Consider the following 18,299-nt stretch of genomic DNA (forward strand, 5'->3'; position numbering starts at 1 on the left):
TTCCTCCACATCTCTTCCTCTTGGGTATTCCTATACTGTATGACCAACGTACTTCTTTAGTCTTGGATAAGTTGAATAAATCAAGCTTTTCAGACTGTGTATAGCAAATTATTTTTGACTATGCTCTAGTCCCATAGGCCTGATCTCCTTACTTCTGTGAGAGATTTTCCTGCTTACGCACCTGAGGGATGTGTATTTTTAGATATGCTGTCACATCAGGAGCACCTATTTAACTGCATATCTGAGAGAGAACCTGAACTCCTTGTGTTTGTCTGTGCCCTCCACATTTCTGCTTTATACTGAGTTTTTTGTGTGGTTTTTGTGTGACCTCATGTCTGCTAATAACAGCATGTCAGTTGCTCAAACAAGGTTGCTTTATCCAATGATAAACCATCTTGTTCCTGTCATTGTTTACCTCTTTGTTTTCATTTGCTAGAAAGGGTACTACATTTTTTTTCCTTTCCAAAACACTGATAGCAGTACTGAATTGCAATCAGTGAAGAAAGTAGTCCAGAATTAACTACAAGAAGCATTTAACGTGCAGGTTTTTTCTGAATTTTAGTGTTTCCTGTATCTTACATACATTTTTGTGTTACACTTAATTAACTCGTTAAAACATGATGTGGAAATGTGTTGAATGTTTTACAAATGTCTCAGTGAATTTTTAACTTGAATGTTTATTAATCAGACTTGAAATCTTGTTTTAAAGCAGAACTGTTGAGCAGAGCTGTGTTTAGTGACGCCAAGCATGCTGCCATACCTGAATACTGTTATTAATGGCAGCTAGTATCCTGTTTGTTCTTTTAAAGGAATGCTATTATGGGGTGACTTCGTTTCAGTGTTGTAGAACTTTCATATATTCTAAGATACTTTGAAAAGGGCAATAATTGATGAGCAGCTCAGGCGGTTCCTTTGTTTCTCTTTGTGTAATAGTTAACTGGCAAAAAAAGGGAGCAGCTAAAAGAAAACAAACTCCTCCCCGCATGTCTGCAGCCCTCATTGTAATCTGATGATCTTCCAGTTACTGATTGAATGAATGAAAAGCATTTCTTTGTTACTTTAAGATGCGATAGCATTTTAACAAATATAGAAAAGATCTGTTAAGGCAAGAGTTACCTCTACTTCTTCCTCATTCACGTTTTATGAATTTACTCTTCCAATCCAGTATGAGGCCTGTGCTGATGTTAGGATTTTACTGGTTTTGGGTATTGAAGGAACTTTATTATCTACACTGTTACTGGTAAACTTCATTTGGTGTGTATCTCGTAAAACTGATAAGATTTGGGCAGTTTGTAATGCCTCTGGGCAATGATTCCAGAACAGTTTTCATGTTTTGAAAAATTCCACTGTGTATTGACTTAATAATCAGAGTGAAGAAGCTAGGTTAGATCTAACTTCTTCACTGGAATACTATATGCAGTATATTGATTTTGTGTTGGTATTGCACTTTGGTTTTAAAGATGAGCTACTTGTCTTTGTGAGTGTTTTGAGGCAGTGAAACAGTACTACTGTAACTGAAAAGTTTCTGGAGAATATTTTATTGCTATTTATCATTGAAACTAAGTGTTGACATTCAACTAAGCATTGAAATTTTATTTTATTTCATTTTTTGCTTATGTATTGAATGGGAATCTTTCTTAGAGAAGGGAATCCTTTTGTAAGCTTTTTGGAAATGAATTTTCTTCAAAGGTGGATTAGATACCTGTAATGACTTGGGCGATGTTTTCATTCTCACGTGAGTATGTAACGGAAAGCTTAGTGATCCTTATCACTAGCATTACAATCTGATCCCCTATGTGCTTTGTGATAGAACTTATCAGCCAAGTTACATAGTGGAGCATCTCTTAAGTAGTCAAGTTGCCTGAGCTGCTTACTGTTTTGGGTGGGCCTGTGAAGCTGAAAACCAAATGGTATTCATAATGTGTTTGCAAGTTCTCATGTTGTATTGTATGCTGATTCTTATTTTAATACTACAGAATTCAGTGTTTTAAATTTCACAGTGACTTATTTGTAGTTGCCAAACTTTTCAGTAACGTTCTGATGCAGAGAAATGTATTTAATTGTCAAATGCGTATTTATTGTGCCACAGATCTATTCCTAGCAGCTTTGTTTTCACATGTTTTGGAATATGGTGTAATCTACATTATGCAATTTTTTGTCCAGTTCTACATGGCAGAGGTGAGTAACTACACTCTGCTGACGTACTGGCTGTTTAGTCTGTGTCTGTTGGATTGTTGCAGGGATGGGCAGCCCTGTCAGATGGCAGAGTGAAAGAAAGCTCCAGCATGATGGATATATGCTGCCAAAGGACTAGTCCTGCTCTCCCTGCTTGTCTGCCCAGCTGTTTGCTCCTTGTTCTTTTCTTCTTGGCCTGGTGCTGGCTGTCCCTGCCTGAGCTGATTCAGCTAGTAAATTGTGGAGAGAGGGTGGTCCTTCAGACAGCAGCTGTGTGGGACCAGTTTCATTAGTTTGCAAGCCTTTCTCTCCCTTGAGATGTTTGCTTTGAAATCTGGTCTTTCTGTGGCATGGAAAGTCTTAGACTGCAGGCACCGCTGTGGAAAGGATGTCATTATGAAGTCCTCACCATCATTTACATGTAGTACCCTGTGTGATAAGGCCTTTATTTCCCCTTATGGAGCTTTTTCTTTCATCTGAGGTTGTTGTGGAACTGTGCTGGATTTTCACAACTCCTCCCTTAATATTTGCGTGTCTACTTCAGAAAAAATACTTGGTCTCCTTGCTTTTGAACTCATGTTAGAAACAGCCTAACCAGTTAGCAGGACTGCTTGTGTCTAATTGTGTATGGAAAAGTTAAGTGAACCTAAGCTTGAATTCACAGGTCATGTAATTCTGGGAGCTATTGCTTGTTGAAAAGCCTATGCAGGGTGTACAGACAGAATTGTAAGGATTTAAACCATTAGAAGCCAAAATGAGCAGTGTTCAACACTGAACGTAGACAACATTCTGATATGATACACTGTGTTGCTACACAAATGGACAAAAACTTTTACCTTGATTCCTTTGTTCCTTTCTGCATCTGGAAAAGTACAGTTTGTTAGATCATGACATGTATTGCAGTACCCAGATCTCTGTAATGGCTTTAGATATAGTAGTCTGGTTACATCTAGAAGGAGTGGACAATTAATGCCATCCAATTGCAGGCAGTAATCATTCTTTTTCAAGCGGATCTTTGCCAACAATGTAATAGATGATCTTGCTTCATTTTTGAAAACTTCTAGTTGATGTTTCAAAATCAGATCCTTCTAATCATTATTGTAAAAATAGTAGAGTTTCACAAAGAGAACATTAGCTGAATTAGTGTGGCTTTGCTAGAGAAGGTTTGTACTATGTGGCCTATATAAAATGGGTTTTGAGCTCCATGTTCCAGGATCACCCCACAGATGCATTTGGTTAGATGTGTCTTGAGTTAAAGAAGCTGAGCTATTCCTTTAACTGCTTTTTAGGGAGGCTTAGAGTGGGGAGATAGCTTGCGGAGAGATGAGGGTGCTGAAACTTTCCCTGCATATGGAAGGCTTTGTTGTTACTCTTCAGTCAGTGCTGTTTGCTACATCCAGCAGGTGAAATTCCCTACCTTCATCGTTAAACACAGATGCAAATTACAGGCAAAAGCTTGGGTGAGAGATGAATTGAGTGTAATTGAGTGTAAAGAGATGTTTCTCAGTGCTTATGCAGAGATTTGAGAATCCCCTTCTGAAATAGCAGAAGGTTCAGCAGAACTTAGCAGTTTCTGCAGGAAGGGGGGTTCTCAAGCACACGTGCCTTCACACAAACCTTTAAAACTTCACACAATGTGAGGACAAATACAGGGAAAAGAATTGGGTGAGAGTTTTCCTGTCATTGGTGTGAATATCTCCTCTGTGTCCATGTGTGGTGTGAGAAGTGCAGCCACTGGAAGGGAGGCACTCCTGCTGAGCACCTCAGGGAATATGATGGGGGTTGCCCTGCACACCAGCCTCTGCGGTGATTTGTATCAGCCCGTTTATACAAGAAAATGTGACCCAAGACCTCCATTGGACTGTTTTCACTTCCTCTCATCTGTAACTGACCTCTGCTAAAATTAAGACATTTATGGAGGGTTGTTAGATGGCTGTATTGTGTTTGATCCATGCTAGCCTGCCTTTGTTTGCAGTGATGTGTCTGCAGGGCATTTATTCTAATAGGGTTCTATTAGATGCCTATGTGAACTCACTTTATACCTGTTCATTTTTCTTCTCTCTTGCCTTTGACTTGTGCTTATCTTCCAATTTATTAACTGAAGATTTTTTTTAATGGTATCTCTATGCATTTTCTGAGTATGATAAGTTTTTGTGTGTGACTTAGAAAACTTTACCCTGAGAGGATGTTCTCTGCATCCCTCAAATAAGCATGTTGTAGCTGGTTGATTAGAGGTCTGGTACCTTCTTTGCAATGTGTATTTCTGGGCACTTTTCGTAATGATGGCTAATATTTGGATGCTCTGTGGCATGCAAAGCTGGAATCCTCAGTGGTGCCTGGTTGGCCACTCCAGATGGTCTCTGCAAGGGTGTGGTGGTTTCACAGCCTTGTCAGGCCATTCTTGCACTCATTCTCCTCAAAAGAGAGAAAGTACAGTGAAAAAAGTCTTACAGGTTGAGATAAGGACAGGGAGATCACTTGCCAGTTTTCTGTCATGAGCAAAACAGACTCAGCATAAGGGGGATTAATATGTAATGCATTTCCTATTGCGAACAGACTCCAGCCACTGGCTGTCCCTTTTGAAGCAGCTGGAGCTGGCTCTGATGTGCCATGTGGTGCTGGGCTTTGCTCACAAAGGCCAACTGCCACAGATTCTCTGCTCACAAAACCCTGCCGTGTAAGGCCAATGCAGCTATGCAGGTTGTGGCCAAGAAGGCCAGTGGTATCTGGGGGTACATTGAAAAGAGCATGGCCAGCCGGTTGAGGAAGGTGATCTTTCCCTTCTGTTGTGCCCTGCTGAGGCCGCATCTGGAGTACTGGGCTCCCCAGTTTAGGATGGACAGGGAACTCCTGGAGAGAGTTCAGTGGAGGGTCACAAAGATGCTGAGGGGCCCTTCTGTGAAAGGCTGAGACCTGGGACTGTTCAGCCTGGAAATGATTGAGGGGGGATCAGGGGTTGTATCAGTGCTTGTAAGTATCTGAAGGTGGAATTCAAGTGGATGGGACCATGCTCTTTTTCGTGATGCTCAGTGACAGGACAGGGGGCAGTGGGGACAAACGGGAACTCAGAAAGAAAGTTCCATATGAACACAAGGAAAAACTTATTTGGGATGGAGCACTGGGACAGTCTGCCCATGATGGTTCTGGAGTCTCCTCTGGGGGTATTCAAGATGCACCTGGATGCCTTCCTGTGTGACCTGCTGTAGGGAATTGCTTTAGCTGGGTTTTGCACTGGGTGATCTCCAGAGGCCCTTTCGAAGCTCTACAATTCTGTGGCAGTGAGGCATAGCAGTAATTCCAGACCCTCTCGTGTGCTGCGCAGATGTGAACGAGCGTGCTTGCCTGGGCAGAGGCAGCACGGCTGTGGCACTGGCTGGGCCTGCAGCAGAGCACAGAGCTGCAGGGGAAGCGGAGGTGTGGCCGGGCTGGAACGAGGGCAAGGAGGAGGAGGAGGCAAAGGAAGAAAGTTGGGAGGAGGAGGAGGAAATGACTCAGGGCACCTGAGCGCTTAGGTCACCCACTGTTTGGAGTGGAAACGGTGCCGTTAGCCTCTCTCTGGCCTTGTGGCAGCCTGCGTCCTAGGGTGGGCTTTCGCAGCCAGCGCGCTGTCCAGTGCAAAGAACAGCGACGAAGTGCCGGCTTTGCGCCGGGCTAGGCCCGTGCTCCCCTGAGCGCTCTCGTACGCGGGCGCAGACCGATCGCCGCGCGACCGCTGTTCGCGTCGCCCGGGCCGCGGCCCGCCGGCTGGTGCCGCCGCGGCGCTGCGGAGCTCCTCTGCCCGGCCGGCCCGCCGCGCGCCCCCAGCGCCTCCCCCCGCCCCAGCGCCGCGCCCGGGGCCGCCCGGCGCCCTCACCTGGCGCCGCCGCTGGCGGGGGGCGGGGCGGGGCGGGGCGGGGGCGGCCGCGCGGAAAGTTGCCGTCGGGCCGAGCTCCTCTGGGCGGGCTCCTTTGGGCGGGCCTCGGCTCTCGTCTCCAGCTGCCGGGAGCGGTGCAGAAAGCGGCGGCTCTCCCTTCCTTCCTCGCGTGTTATGGCTGTGAGCGGCGCCGCGCTGTGAGCGCCGGGGTATGGATATGTCGGACCCCAACTACTGGACGGTCCTCTCCAACTTCACGCTGCCCCACCTGAGGAGCGGCACCCGCCTGCGCCGGACCCAGAGGTAAGGGCGCCCGGCAGGCCCGGCCCTGAGCCACCCCTGCCCTGCCGGCTCCGCGCGGCCATCCGTCCGTAGGACTGCGCCGTGCCCCGGCTCCTGCGGGTTTTCGGTTAGCTCTCTGATAGTTGACCTTTTATCCGCACGCGTATACTTTATATGGACAACTCTGGGAGCCTACTTTGTTCGCTGCTCTTAAAGAGACCGCTCTGTGCAGCTGCGCGGTCCGAGGCGGGCTGGGTGACGTTCATATATACAGGGACGGCTTTTTTTTTTTGGTTTTTTTTTCCTCCCTTTTTTTCGGTAGCTTTTCTCCTCTTGACCGGAGGGAAGCGGTTCGCGGTACCTGATCGCTGCCAGCCGCCCGCCGGATGCCGCCGTGCCCGCAGTGCTGTTCCGCAGCCGCTGTCACGCGCCGCGCCGAAGTTTGTCGCTCCGCTCGCCTCCCGTCCGCCGTGCTGGGACGTCACCCGCCGCGGTGTGCGGCTCGGCGCGCTTCTGTGTGAAGCTGCCGTCGATATCTGCGCGGGGTTGTCCCCGGGATGTGACACGGCTCGGGCGGGGTGGGGGCTACGGGGCCCGAGGGTCCGTGCGACGATGCGGTGACACGTCCCGACGGAGCAGCTTCTATAGAACGGCGGAAAGTTAGAATAACAAACCGAGGACACGCCTCTCGTGCGTGAAAGTGCTGCGGCTCATACCCAGCCCGGACCTAACTTGGGTTAGCTACAAGCGCCGGGTTTTTTGGTGTTCAGTTATTGTGCTCCTTATTGAATATCATGTCCTCTTAACATCCCAACTGAATATCTAGTTATGCCTTTACGCTTTTTTTTTTTTTTTTTTTTTTTGCTACAGATGCATCTGTGTGTAAACAGAACAAGTAGTGGGTCTTTTTTTGCACCTTCATTCTTCCAGTACCTATAGGAAGGTGCAGAAATGGGTTTTCTCAAAGTGTATGGGAGACTTTTCAGAATTACAGAGTGCACATTTGTGCCACTGATATTTTTTTGCTTCTATTTGAATGCCCTCCTATTTCTTAAAGACATACAATACTACAGAATTGTAAACTAGAGTGATAGAATGCTTTGGCTTTGACAAACTATTTGAAAAAATGTATAAAGTAGCACTGACTGCTTACATTTTATAAGTAAGAAGTTTCAATGAATAGAATATACCGTATATACACCTCTGTTCTGTGTATTATAGCCAACCCAACCTGAGGAAGGGATTTCATCCACTGAGACCTGTACAGGCTTGGAAATTCAACCCATGTGAACCTAATAAGGTTCAACAAGAGCAGCCCTGCAAAGAAGGACTTTGAGGTCCTGATGGACAAAAAGCTGTGTATGAGCCAGCAGTGTGCGCTTGCAGCCAGAAGGCCAACTGTGTCCTGGGCTGCATCAACAGAGGGGTGGCCAGCAGGGAGAGGGAGGGAATTGTAGCACTCTGCTTTGCCCTTCCCTCATGAAGCCTCACCCAGAGTACTGCACCCCGGGCCTGGAGCCCCCAGCACAAGGAAGATACAGAGCTATTGGGACAGGTGCAGAGGAGGGCCACAAAGATGAGTGAGAGCTGGAGCATCCTCTCCTGTGAAGAAAGGTTGAGGGTGTTGGCATGTTTAGCTTGGAGAAGAGAAGGCTGCAGAGAAACGTCACTGCAGCCTTCCAGTACTGGAAGGGGGCTTATGGGAGGGAGACACAATTTTTTACACAGGCTGATAGAGACAGGACAGTGGGAAGTGGCTTTAAACTAAAGGAGGGGAGATTTAGGTTAGGTGTTAAGAAAGACTTCTTTACTCAAACAGTGGTGAGGCCCTGACGCAGTCTGCCCAGAGAAGCTGTGGATGTCCCATCCCTGGAGGAGCTCAAACCCAGGTTGGATGGGCCCTGGGCAGCCTCAGCTGATGGGTCAGGTGCTAGCTGACCCCCTTGGTGCTAGCATCACGGGGTTGGAAGTGGATTGTCTTAAAAGTCCCTTCCAGCCTAAGTCATTCTTTGATTCTATTACAGGGGTTCCATGTTGAACACCCTCTACTTACTAATAACCAGTATGTCACTGCATTTTAAAATCTAAGAGCCTGCAGTGGGGGTTCAGAGCTCTTTTCAGGTAGGTTCCCTCACTTGGTGGGAAGCCTGGTATCTCCCTTGCTGACTGCCCCATTGCTCCAGTTCTCTTCGTGAAGGGATGTGTCCCCTCTGCCTGGCACTTATACCTGTGTTAATGTATACAGAGTACATTCCAGAGTAATGAAACTGTCAGGAGAATTAAAAATAATACAGGCCATTCCTCTGGTTCTGCTCTGGTTAATTGAGATAGCAGCTGGATCTGCATTTTCAGAGCTCCATCTGATGTCTTCAGAAACTCACAAACCCAACTGCTGCATGAGTCAACTGGAAGGATGTACCTTTATCCTTTTACATGCCACAGGATTCTCCCTCTTTCTGGAGGAGTGCTGTTTGGTGATAGCCACTCATATTATGTGAAGCTTTTCAGGTGTTTTAGAGATTGAAGACTATGAGTAGGCCTGAAGGGATCTTGTTCCTGTGACACATGAATCTGCTGGTTGTGTTTAAGTCTTGGGTCCACTGATCCAAGGCCTTGGGATTCCTTTCTAGCGTGAGAGCTTTATTTTTATTTTGTTGAGTGCTTTTTTTTTTTTTTTTTTTTTTTTTTTTTGTACTTAATCTTTGTTCCTCTGGCATGTTCTCTGACCTGTGTTACTGAGATTATTATGGGCGAGTAGACCTTTTCTGTGTGCACTGTCCTCTTTACAGTTGAGATAATGAGAATTGTATGCAAACACTAGGAATTTTGGAGGTTTTTTTGGTACGTATTTCCTTGAAGGAGGATTTCATTTCTCTTTTTGAGATTCTCTGAAGAAAAGAAGTAAAAGATAAGCTATTTTCCTTCAGGGGTTAGTGTTGAGCTGATCAACTGAGTTATAACAAAAGCATAAAACTTTATGGTCTTACTTGCTCAGCGAAGTCTTTAATTAAGGCTTTTCTCTCCTGCAGTAGACTTAACTGAACTGAATTGCAGCAAGTCTGGTTGGAAGTGATACCTGAACAAGAAATATCCCAGCCTGACTTTCAAATCAGGGCTTTCAGGACTAGCAGGTAGAAAAATTCGGTTACAAATTAGAGGCATTTGGTATACAAGTCATCAAGTCTATAAATGACATGGATTTCACCATACCCTTTTACAGAAAAGAGGCATGCACACCACCACATGATCTTATTTTTCTGGTGCTATAGGTATGTGAGACTTGTGTAGTGCTGATTTGGTGTTCCTGACAGAAATGACAGCTAGTCTGGGTGGGAGAACAGGAGAGAGAACATGAGAGAAAGACCATGTGTGTATGTGTGTACATTATAGACATGGATATGTACAACTACATAAAGATGCATAAACAAAAAACATTACTTTTTCATACTGAACATAGGTAAAATATATCTACTGCATGCTACAATTTGCAGTTATCTCTTCCGTAACTTCTGTCTCTGTCCTCTGTATTTAAAAAAAAAAAAAAAATAGCAACAGAATGATTCTTTGTTTAGTGCCTTTATTTTTTTTTTCCCTTGCTTTTTTGTGGCAGTTGCACTGAAACAGTATTATTACAGTCTGTCTTGCTTTGGGTCAGAGAGGTTGCATTGCTTCTCAGCCAGAATACACTTTTGGATGATGCTTGTATTATTTGTATGCAGACATTGAAGTGGTACTGAAGAGACTTTCTTGATAGGCACTTAAAATATTCATCAATCATCAAGTAATTCTTCAAGCATTCAAAGAATTTCTGACCATATTGGAAACGTGAATTGTTGAATATATATATAAATCATAGCTCTTTTTGGAAACTCCTAGAGAGAGCAGAGTTGTCAGAGTGTTGCTGTAGTTCCGTTAGTTTTGGACAGTGTGCTTCCTGGAAAATATGGAGCAGGCTTCTTGAGCTTGTGGGGTTTGGCAGTTTGAGTAGATGGGATGATAAAGTTACAATGTAACTCCTGCTTTTGGCTCTTGTATAGATTTTCCTTTTTCAGCATGATATTATGTTGTAGTATTTGTATCCTGTGAATCTATTCAATATTTATTCAGTAGCATGTGCTAAAAGGAGACCTGTTGGAATCATAAAAACAAGCAAAAAACCTGAACACATTTATTAACATAAAAGCAGCCGCAGGAATTAAAAATCACTGCGCTGATGCCAACTGAATGTGTCAGCACTCCAATGTGAACTCTTTTACTTTTGTTAAATAGGAGTACCACTGGTTACAGCTCGCCAAGGATTGCTATTGATTGTGTTTGTGTTATTTTGCTATGTGTTTCAGAGTGTGGTGATTTGGAGAGCTTTGTCTCTTTCCTGCTGTCAGTCCTCTGTATTCACCTTAACTTCTACATGCAAGACAGGGAGAGTCAGAATATTTCTCTAGTAGATGTTGAATATACTTAAGAAGAAGATAATTATCCTAAATCTGAGGGGGAATGAGAAATAGGCTTGAGCAGGCCACCTGGGCTTCAAAACACCTTGTCATTGAACAGGAGGAATTAGCAGGTATCTGCTGGGCTTGCTGTGCAAGATAGTGAAGTGTTAATGTATCTTGGGAGTTTTATTTCCTTTCTTTCACAGCAGAGGTTTGTGTTAGGGGAATAGTCTTACAGTCGCGCTATCAAAGTGAGTACACTGTTCTTTTTATTCAGTGTAGCTTACTTGGCCAAACTTTTTGTTTGAGCAATTAATGTATTTCAAGTTCTGCTTACAATTGAATGTTGGCAACATTCAGTTTTTTCCAGTGAGCCTTTATTGTTTCTTAGCTTTAGCCAGACTGGAGAGGATTCATCTGATTGCATTCTTGTTTTTTGGGGTTTTTTTGTTTGTTTTTTTATTTTTGTATTTTTGCTTAGTCTTTGCAATGAGAAATTTCTATTTGTTTAGAATTAAACCAAGATCCTTACTTATATTGTAAGAATGAAAGAGTCATCCTGTAGAAAACCTGGGGAAAGCAACAATAAGACAGATCTAAGAGAAAAAAAAAGCTTGGAAAGTGCTGGAACTTTAAGAAGCTGGGTTTTAAAAATGATTTTTTAGCCATTGTGGTTAGTGTCTGTTGTTGCAGAGTGGCAGACAGTCTTTGTCCTAGTACAGAAAATCAACAAGACAGCAGTCCAGGCTTCTGTTCAGTAGCTGTGGCTGTTGGGACGCATCACACGATACGGACGCATTGCGCAGAGATGTCTGAATTCAGCTCTACATCTGCTGTTGATGTCCTGAAGAGCCGTTAAAGTTCTTTCTGTTAGAAGTTTACTGATCCCTCTGAAAAGCAATTTTTAAATATACAAGCAACTCCCTCATGCAGCTGTTAATTGCCTGCCTTTTATGCTGCATCCTCTGTCAGTTCCTGGTAGCAGTAAGCTACATACCTTGCTGTGTGGCTGCACATGCTTCCCCTATTGGTGAGCCTACCTCTGGTAATTCTTTGTCAAAACTGTAAGAGTCAGTTAAGTGGACTCCAAAGTGGGTTCTCTTGAATTGGTTACATGTTTCAGTGTGCATGCCTTAGAAAGTAGGAAACTTGAGTGGCATTGATGCGGTTAGTTACTGGACATGACCCAGTCACTAGCTGGAGCTGCTGTGTTCCGAGTATGAATGTTCTGCTAGCTGATTTAGGTTGAGCATGTTTAGTGACACTTACTGAGTGGCACGCTAAATTAATAATGGAGTAAAACTGTTCCACGAGTTGTGTAGTTCTTTTGTGTGTTGGCAAACCAATAGGCTGTACAGTGTTACATCAACATATAGAATGAGGCAGACTTGTTGAAGGGAGCACTGCTATAGCACCAAGGTAGATGTATATATGCCTCACTGTATTTCTCAAACAGAGAAAAACAGTGTTAACTTTGATTCAGGTGTATCACAGTCAGTGATAGCTTATGGATTTTCCCTTGGGAACCCTTCAGGTGATCTCACCTCTGAATCTTTGCAAATTCAATAACTGCCATAACTGCGAAGCTTTAAAGCCTCCCAGTAACACACAGCATTAAATAATCGTGTGTAAGCATAATATGTGTTGTGTATCAGGCTCTTAAATTTCATCTGATATGTCTGTTGCATTACACTGTGCTTGGTTACCTTACTTAATTTTTAATGGGACTTTAGTTTTCTCTTTCTTTGTAGCAATACATATTCTGTATATTGTTAATATTTTTGTTTTCATATGCTATTGGTGTGCTAGCTAGATCTGCTGCAATATAATCTTCCACCTGAATTAAGCAGGGATACAAAAAAATATCCTAGTGCAACCTTAAATCTCATGGCAGGTCAGTTCTGTGATTTTATTTGAAATGCTTAAATTGAATAGTAGCAAACTAGAAAACTCCTTGGCATGCTTCCCAGTAAATATAAAAGTACCTCAGAAATACTGTAAACTGGAACAACTCCCAGATTGATCTACCCAATAGAAGGACTTCAGAACTACCAGCTGTGCATTGCTAGTGTTCCTGCCACTGACAGATAAGTACAAAAATATTGAGGTCAAGCCAGAATAAATATATCAATTTTTTCTTCCTTTCTGTTGGTTAGCAATGCTCTTCACTAAATAATTATTTAGGAGTAAGGAAAACCGTCATGCTCTATTGTTGCTGAGAGATTATAATTATTATTGTAAGTAGAATCTGTTATTCCCATGAAATGCTGGCATGTTCAGTTTGGTGATTAGAAAGTAAAATCTGCTGCAGTTTCCTTCTCCCACCCATTCTTTTTTTTTCTGCATATGCAGTAATTATGTAGATATTCCAGCATGTAATAGCCTGCTTTTGATCCCTATCATTTGGCTTTAGCCTAGGTTTAAAATTATGCATTAATGAAAAACTGTTAAAAGGTTACCCACTGGTGATTTTCTTTTTTTTTTCTTACGAAAGCGTTGAAGGTGATGTCAAACAGGGCTCTGATTGCTGGCAGGAAAATGGTTGTTCTGTCCATCAACTTACAGTCTGTATTAACTGTGGGTTTAAAACATGATTATTAATACCAAATAAAGATACATATGGCATCTTAGAAGCATCTTAGTAGTTTGTGTGTAATATAATGTTAGATCTAGGTAGTTGCTGGTACATTTAAATATGTTTATTTGATTACTGAAGAAATACTGTTCCTAATGATGTTTAATTTGTTGAAACATAGTAATGTAAAGTGTTGCATATTAAAATACTTCATATTACTAATGTGTAGACCTCATGGTTCTTGGATACAAAAATTATTGCATTGGAGAGTTTGAAAAATATTTTTTCTTTCATGGGGGTAAGTTTGATTTCTTGTGTGTGTCAGTGGGGGAATGCGTCAGTCTGAAAACTTCTTCTCTGTCTGATAGAATTTTTATTTTTTTTTTCCAGAGAAATTGCTTGACTGTAAGCTTAACCTGCTGTAGCATAGGAGTGCAAATGTTAGCAGTATCAGAGGATTTTTTAATCTTTACTTTCATACATACCTCTAGGCAGACTAAATACATGGGTGTTCAGACATCTGTGTACATAAATACTCAAGCAATAGCTTTAAAATAATGGCTGTTCAGAACTTGAGTATTAACATTATAAGGTCAGTTCCTCAGTTGGAAAAGACTTGCTCCCTTGTGCTTTGTTCAAAGATGCATCATGACAAACAGGAAAGAAGCTATTTCATCTACAATGGGATGTAATATGGCTATTTGTAATGGCCATCAATTAGTAGTATAGATTTTGAAAGTACCTCAAGTACAGCCGTTTCTGATTTTGCTTCTGGAAAATGTGACTTGTCTTCTAAAATTGAGTAGGATTCTGGGCTCTATTCCACCACTGGAAAAAGCAGTCTGTTTATTTGATTTTTTAATAGCATGACTTATTGAAACTAGTATTTACATTGTGAAATATGCCTGTATTACTCCTAAGAAATAGAGAAGATTCCTTAAAAGAAGTCGTCCTTTTATTTTCAAGGAAGTGATACAGATATGAATTTTATCGTGAATTTAAATTGAGAGGGCTAATAAATTCAAAGTCAGTTTGTTTGAATGCTGGTACTTGTTATTTGTGCTTGTTTAAGTAGCACTCTAGATGTTTATAACTGAAACAGTAATGGAAGAGGAACTTTTCTTTTTCTCCAGCTGTTTCCCTTAATGCCTTTTGGAATAGCATATAGTCTCCCCTTTCTAGAATGCTGGGCCCCTGTCATCCTGTATGGGATCTGGCATGGGCTCATGAACAGAACTGTTCATGAATCTCAGGAGACTTGCACGTGTGGGACAAGTTGCAGTGTTGGATCCTTTGCTCTTCTTACACACCTGGGAAAGTGGAGTTATTGTATAATAAAATTCATATTAAAGCTGCCTGTCAGAGATGAGTTTTCTATGAAAAATCTTTCCTTTGTTTCTGGAATACATTTAAATGTGATGTTTTAATATATCAGATTTAACTCCTAAGATTGCTATGAGGAAGATGGAGACAGTGGTTTGAAGGAGTTGACCTTCTTCTTGATAAAATGTGAATGTAACAAATCAGGTTATAATTAAAATCTTTAAAAATCTTAAAGTCTTTAAGAAGCTTTTCAGGTTCTCTTTGAGAAGCTAAAAAAAGTGATATTATCACTTGATGAGCTGCTGAAATCTTCTGGAAAGGTATTCCTACATTAAAGAAATGGATATAAACATTTTTGGGAGCGTGGAGAAGGTGGCTTTAAGAACAGCTTATTGTATAAGTCATTACTTACACCTCTGACATCCCTCCCACCTGCCCCCCAGACTGTACTGGAACATATGTGCATGTTGGCTGGCTCTGATGGGTGGGATGCACAGAGGTGTCTGTAACTGAGTGGCAGATCCTTCTTCCAGCCAGGAGGTGGGGAAGCTCTTGGGAAATGTCCCAGAGTTGGTACTGAAGTGGAAACAAGAAGTGTCTTGCTCTCCGTGTTGTCTGACGGTGAGGGGAGGTGACTCTAAAGGGATTTTCTTGGCGAGTGAATGGGACGAGAGAACTGAAAATGTTGGAGGACGGCTACAGGGGTTGTAGTGCTGCATTCAGTTAGGAAATGCAAAATTGCGGGAAGTAGAGCTTCCTTAGTTCCTCTGTTAAAGGAATTATTTGCAACAATGTGTCTAATTTATAATTATATATATCTTAATGTCAGTGAGCCTGGGAATCTCAAAATGATGTTATGCTTCAGCCATGGTCATTTCCTGTTGTTTTATATTTCTACCAACAGCTGCCTCGGTATTTAACATAATTTGTTGTCAAGACAGTTTTCGTAATGTAAATCAACACACAGCTTTTATGTTCCCTTTTATGGAAATAAGAATAAGAAGGCATAAATGTTAACTCATTCATCTGACAGTGCTGTTTACTGATAAGTCGTAATTAGCTAATGTCCTTTGTGACAATACTGTTAACCTTCACACAGTGAGCTGATAATAAGTGAATTGTGTGCATTTGTTACACAGGTTAGCTTTTCCAGTGAGTCCACACTTGCCTAGCTTCTTCTTACACATGGGTATGTCAAGGGAATTTACTGAAGTGCTGTAAGAGTAGGAGTGAAGGCAGTCAGACAAGTCCAGTATGCGCTATTGGTTTTGTCTACAAACAGCCTACGCAAAAAGATGATTATGTCGGTTCCCTGTACAATCAAGTTTTACCAGATTATCTTCCTTTTATTTCCCCGACAAGATGGACAGGAAAAGTATGTAACATGTTTTGTAAGTAAGCTCATTGGTTTTTTTTTCTTTTTTTTTCTCCCCTTCTTTTTTGTTACCTGAGGCTTGATGATTTGGCTTCTTCCCATGTCTTTCTGTCGTGTTTTGATGATTGAACTATCTTCTTTGTAGGCGTCTGTTCCCCACCTGTGGCCTATGAGTAATGAGAGAACATGAGCTCTATTGAGAAATAAAGTTGGTCTCTGTTGGGGTTTTTTTCCCGTTTTGTTTGATTGTCTCACATGTTCTGTTCTGTCTTGCCAAGTATCAAGATATTGATACTTGATACTTGTATTAAGCATTGTACTTAATATACTTGTATTATATTACCATCATTTGCAAGTTTTTGAGGACTGATTGATGGAATAAACCTTCAAAACCAAAAATGAACCTTCTTCCTGTTTTGTTTTTTTTCCCCAAGTTCAAAAATGAAATTTCTTTGCTTTTTCTTACCTGCATTCTCCAAACTTTACAGTAGCAAATTACCTTTTTTTGTCTGTCTTTTGGTCTGTCTTTCCTTTTCTGTAAGGGAATGCTTTAAAGGAAATTCAGAACATACTGGACTATATGAATATACAAGGTTATTTTATTAAATATGCAAATTGTTTGTGTGGTCAGACTTAAGCATTCAATATTATCTATAAATTAATACCTTTTAACCATCATGTGTTTCCTTCTTCTGATTCATAAATTAAAAGGCAAGGAGAAACCTGTAGGATCACCTACTCTGGCATTCCTCAGGAAAAACAACACGGAGTAATAGTAATCTGGTCTTACCAGTCAATGTATTGTGTTTATTTAATCACTGACAAATTTGAGAGAATGGACAATCAGAAGACCGGGATCCAGGAGCTAGAACTTTAGTAGTAGTAGGCATACCTTGTGCATGGGGAAGTCCAGTAACCTAATGAAATAAAGTATTGCTGAAAGTAGTTTTAGTGTAATGGTAATGTATGCATTTAAAATATTAAAATGCCTGTAAGGTTTTAGATGATCTTGGAGTTGCATTTTAATAATTATTTTTTGACATGTTACTGGAAAAACTGCTCAAACATTCATATGTAACAAGAGAGAAAAATCTACCAATGTAATTGCTCTGTTTTGTGGAAGAGCTCATATGAAAAATCACAGTGATCATTGGAGGCATCTTTTTCATTCTGATTATCATATACACAAGTTGGGGGTTTACAGGAAACCCGGTGAAGGACTTTTTATAAAGGCATGTAGCAACAGTATAGGGGAAATGGTTTTAACCTGGAAGAGGGTAGGTTTAGACTGGATATTAGGAAGAAATTCTTTACTGTGACGGTGCTGAGACACTGGGACAGGTTGCCCAGTGAGGCTGTGGATGCCCCCTCCTTGGAGGCATTCAAGGCCAGGCTGGATGGGGCTTTGAGCAACCTGGTCTAGAGGGAGGTGTCCCTGCCTACAGCAGGGGGTTGGAACTAGCTGTCATGAAAGGTCCCTTCCAACCCAAACCATTCTATGATTCAGGCATCTCAACAGAACAGTTTGTATGCTTTAAGATAATTTTCTTTCTCTGCTGACTTGTATTCTTACAAAACCATTTTTCAGAAAGATACCAAGGTGCCTATAAACCACAAGTGGGTGAGTTAACTTGCCACTGGACTATAGCCAACCTGTACTCAAAGGCCACAAATACTATCAACAGAACTGTTCAGGATAGGTAAAGACAAATGTAGGAGTCCTTCTTCAAATACAGCGGAAGTGAAACATGATTAATAGATTATAAAACTTAATTGAAAATATAGTTCTTTTTATAGTGAGATAAATGGGAGAAATGTGGTGATCTTTTTTTTTTTTTTTTTTTTTAGTAAGTGTACAGTATAATGTGTTTGGGTTTTTTTAGCCATTTATTTTTTAATGCCTATTACTCTAAGAAATCAGTGCAAACTGATCCACTGACTTTTGCATTTATTAGGTAATGTATGTTGTCCTGTGTCGAAAATGAGGGCAACTGTTCCCTCAAAAATTTTGCACAACAAAAGCAATTTACGCACAACGCGAATTTTCTCTTGGTTTTATGAGAGAATTGAAATATTTTTCTTTTCTTGAACCTGCTGGTAATGGTATTCACAGGGCATAAAACCTTGTTTTCTGAACAAAAGCAAAGACTGGAGGAGTGATGGTTTTGTCTTTTCTTTGCATCATTCCTTATGGCAAACTTATGCTGTGATGCAGATAGAAACCTTAAATTAGGTGATGGGTAATGGGCTGGATGAGTAGCAAGGTGATTACTCTTCCTGATG

General features: G+C 41.7%; 1 protein-coding gene across 4 annotated transcripts in view; it reads left to right on the forward strand.

Annotated features, from left to right (window-relative positions):
- Window positions 1-18,299, forward strand: part of MAST4 (microtubule associated serine/threonine kinase family member 4) — a 284,616-nt gene that overhangs the window by 174,478 nt on the left and 91,839 nt on the right. Inside the window, exon 1 of one of the 4 annotated variants that reach the window (XM_048930618.1) lies at window positions 6,102-6,331. The exons of the other annotated variants lie outside the window; for them this stretch is intronic. Coding sequence (XP_048786575.1) covers window positions 6,240-6,331 — 92 coding nt within the window. The 5' untranslated portion in view covers window positions 6,102-6,239. Of the gene's footprint in view, window positions 1-6,101; window positions 6,332-18,299 lie in introns of those variants that run through there. 4 annotated transcript variants of the gene reach the window in all.

This window comes from Lagopus muta, chromosome Z, assembly GCF_023343835.1.
Source record: "Lagopus muta isolate bLagMut1 chromosome Z, bLagMut1 primary, whole genome shotgun sequence".
Taxonomy (NCBI): Eukaryota; Metazoa; Chordata; class Aves; order Galliformes; family Phasianidae; genus Lagopus; species Lagopus muta.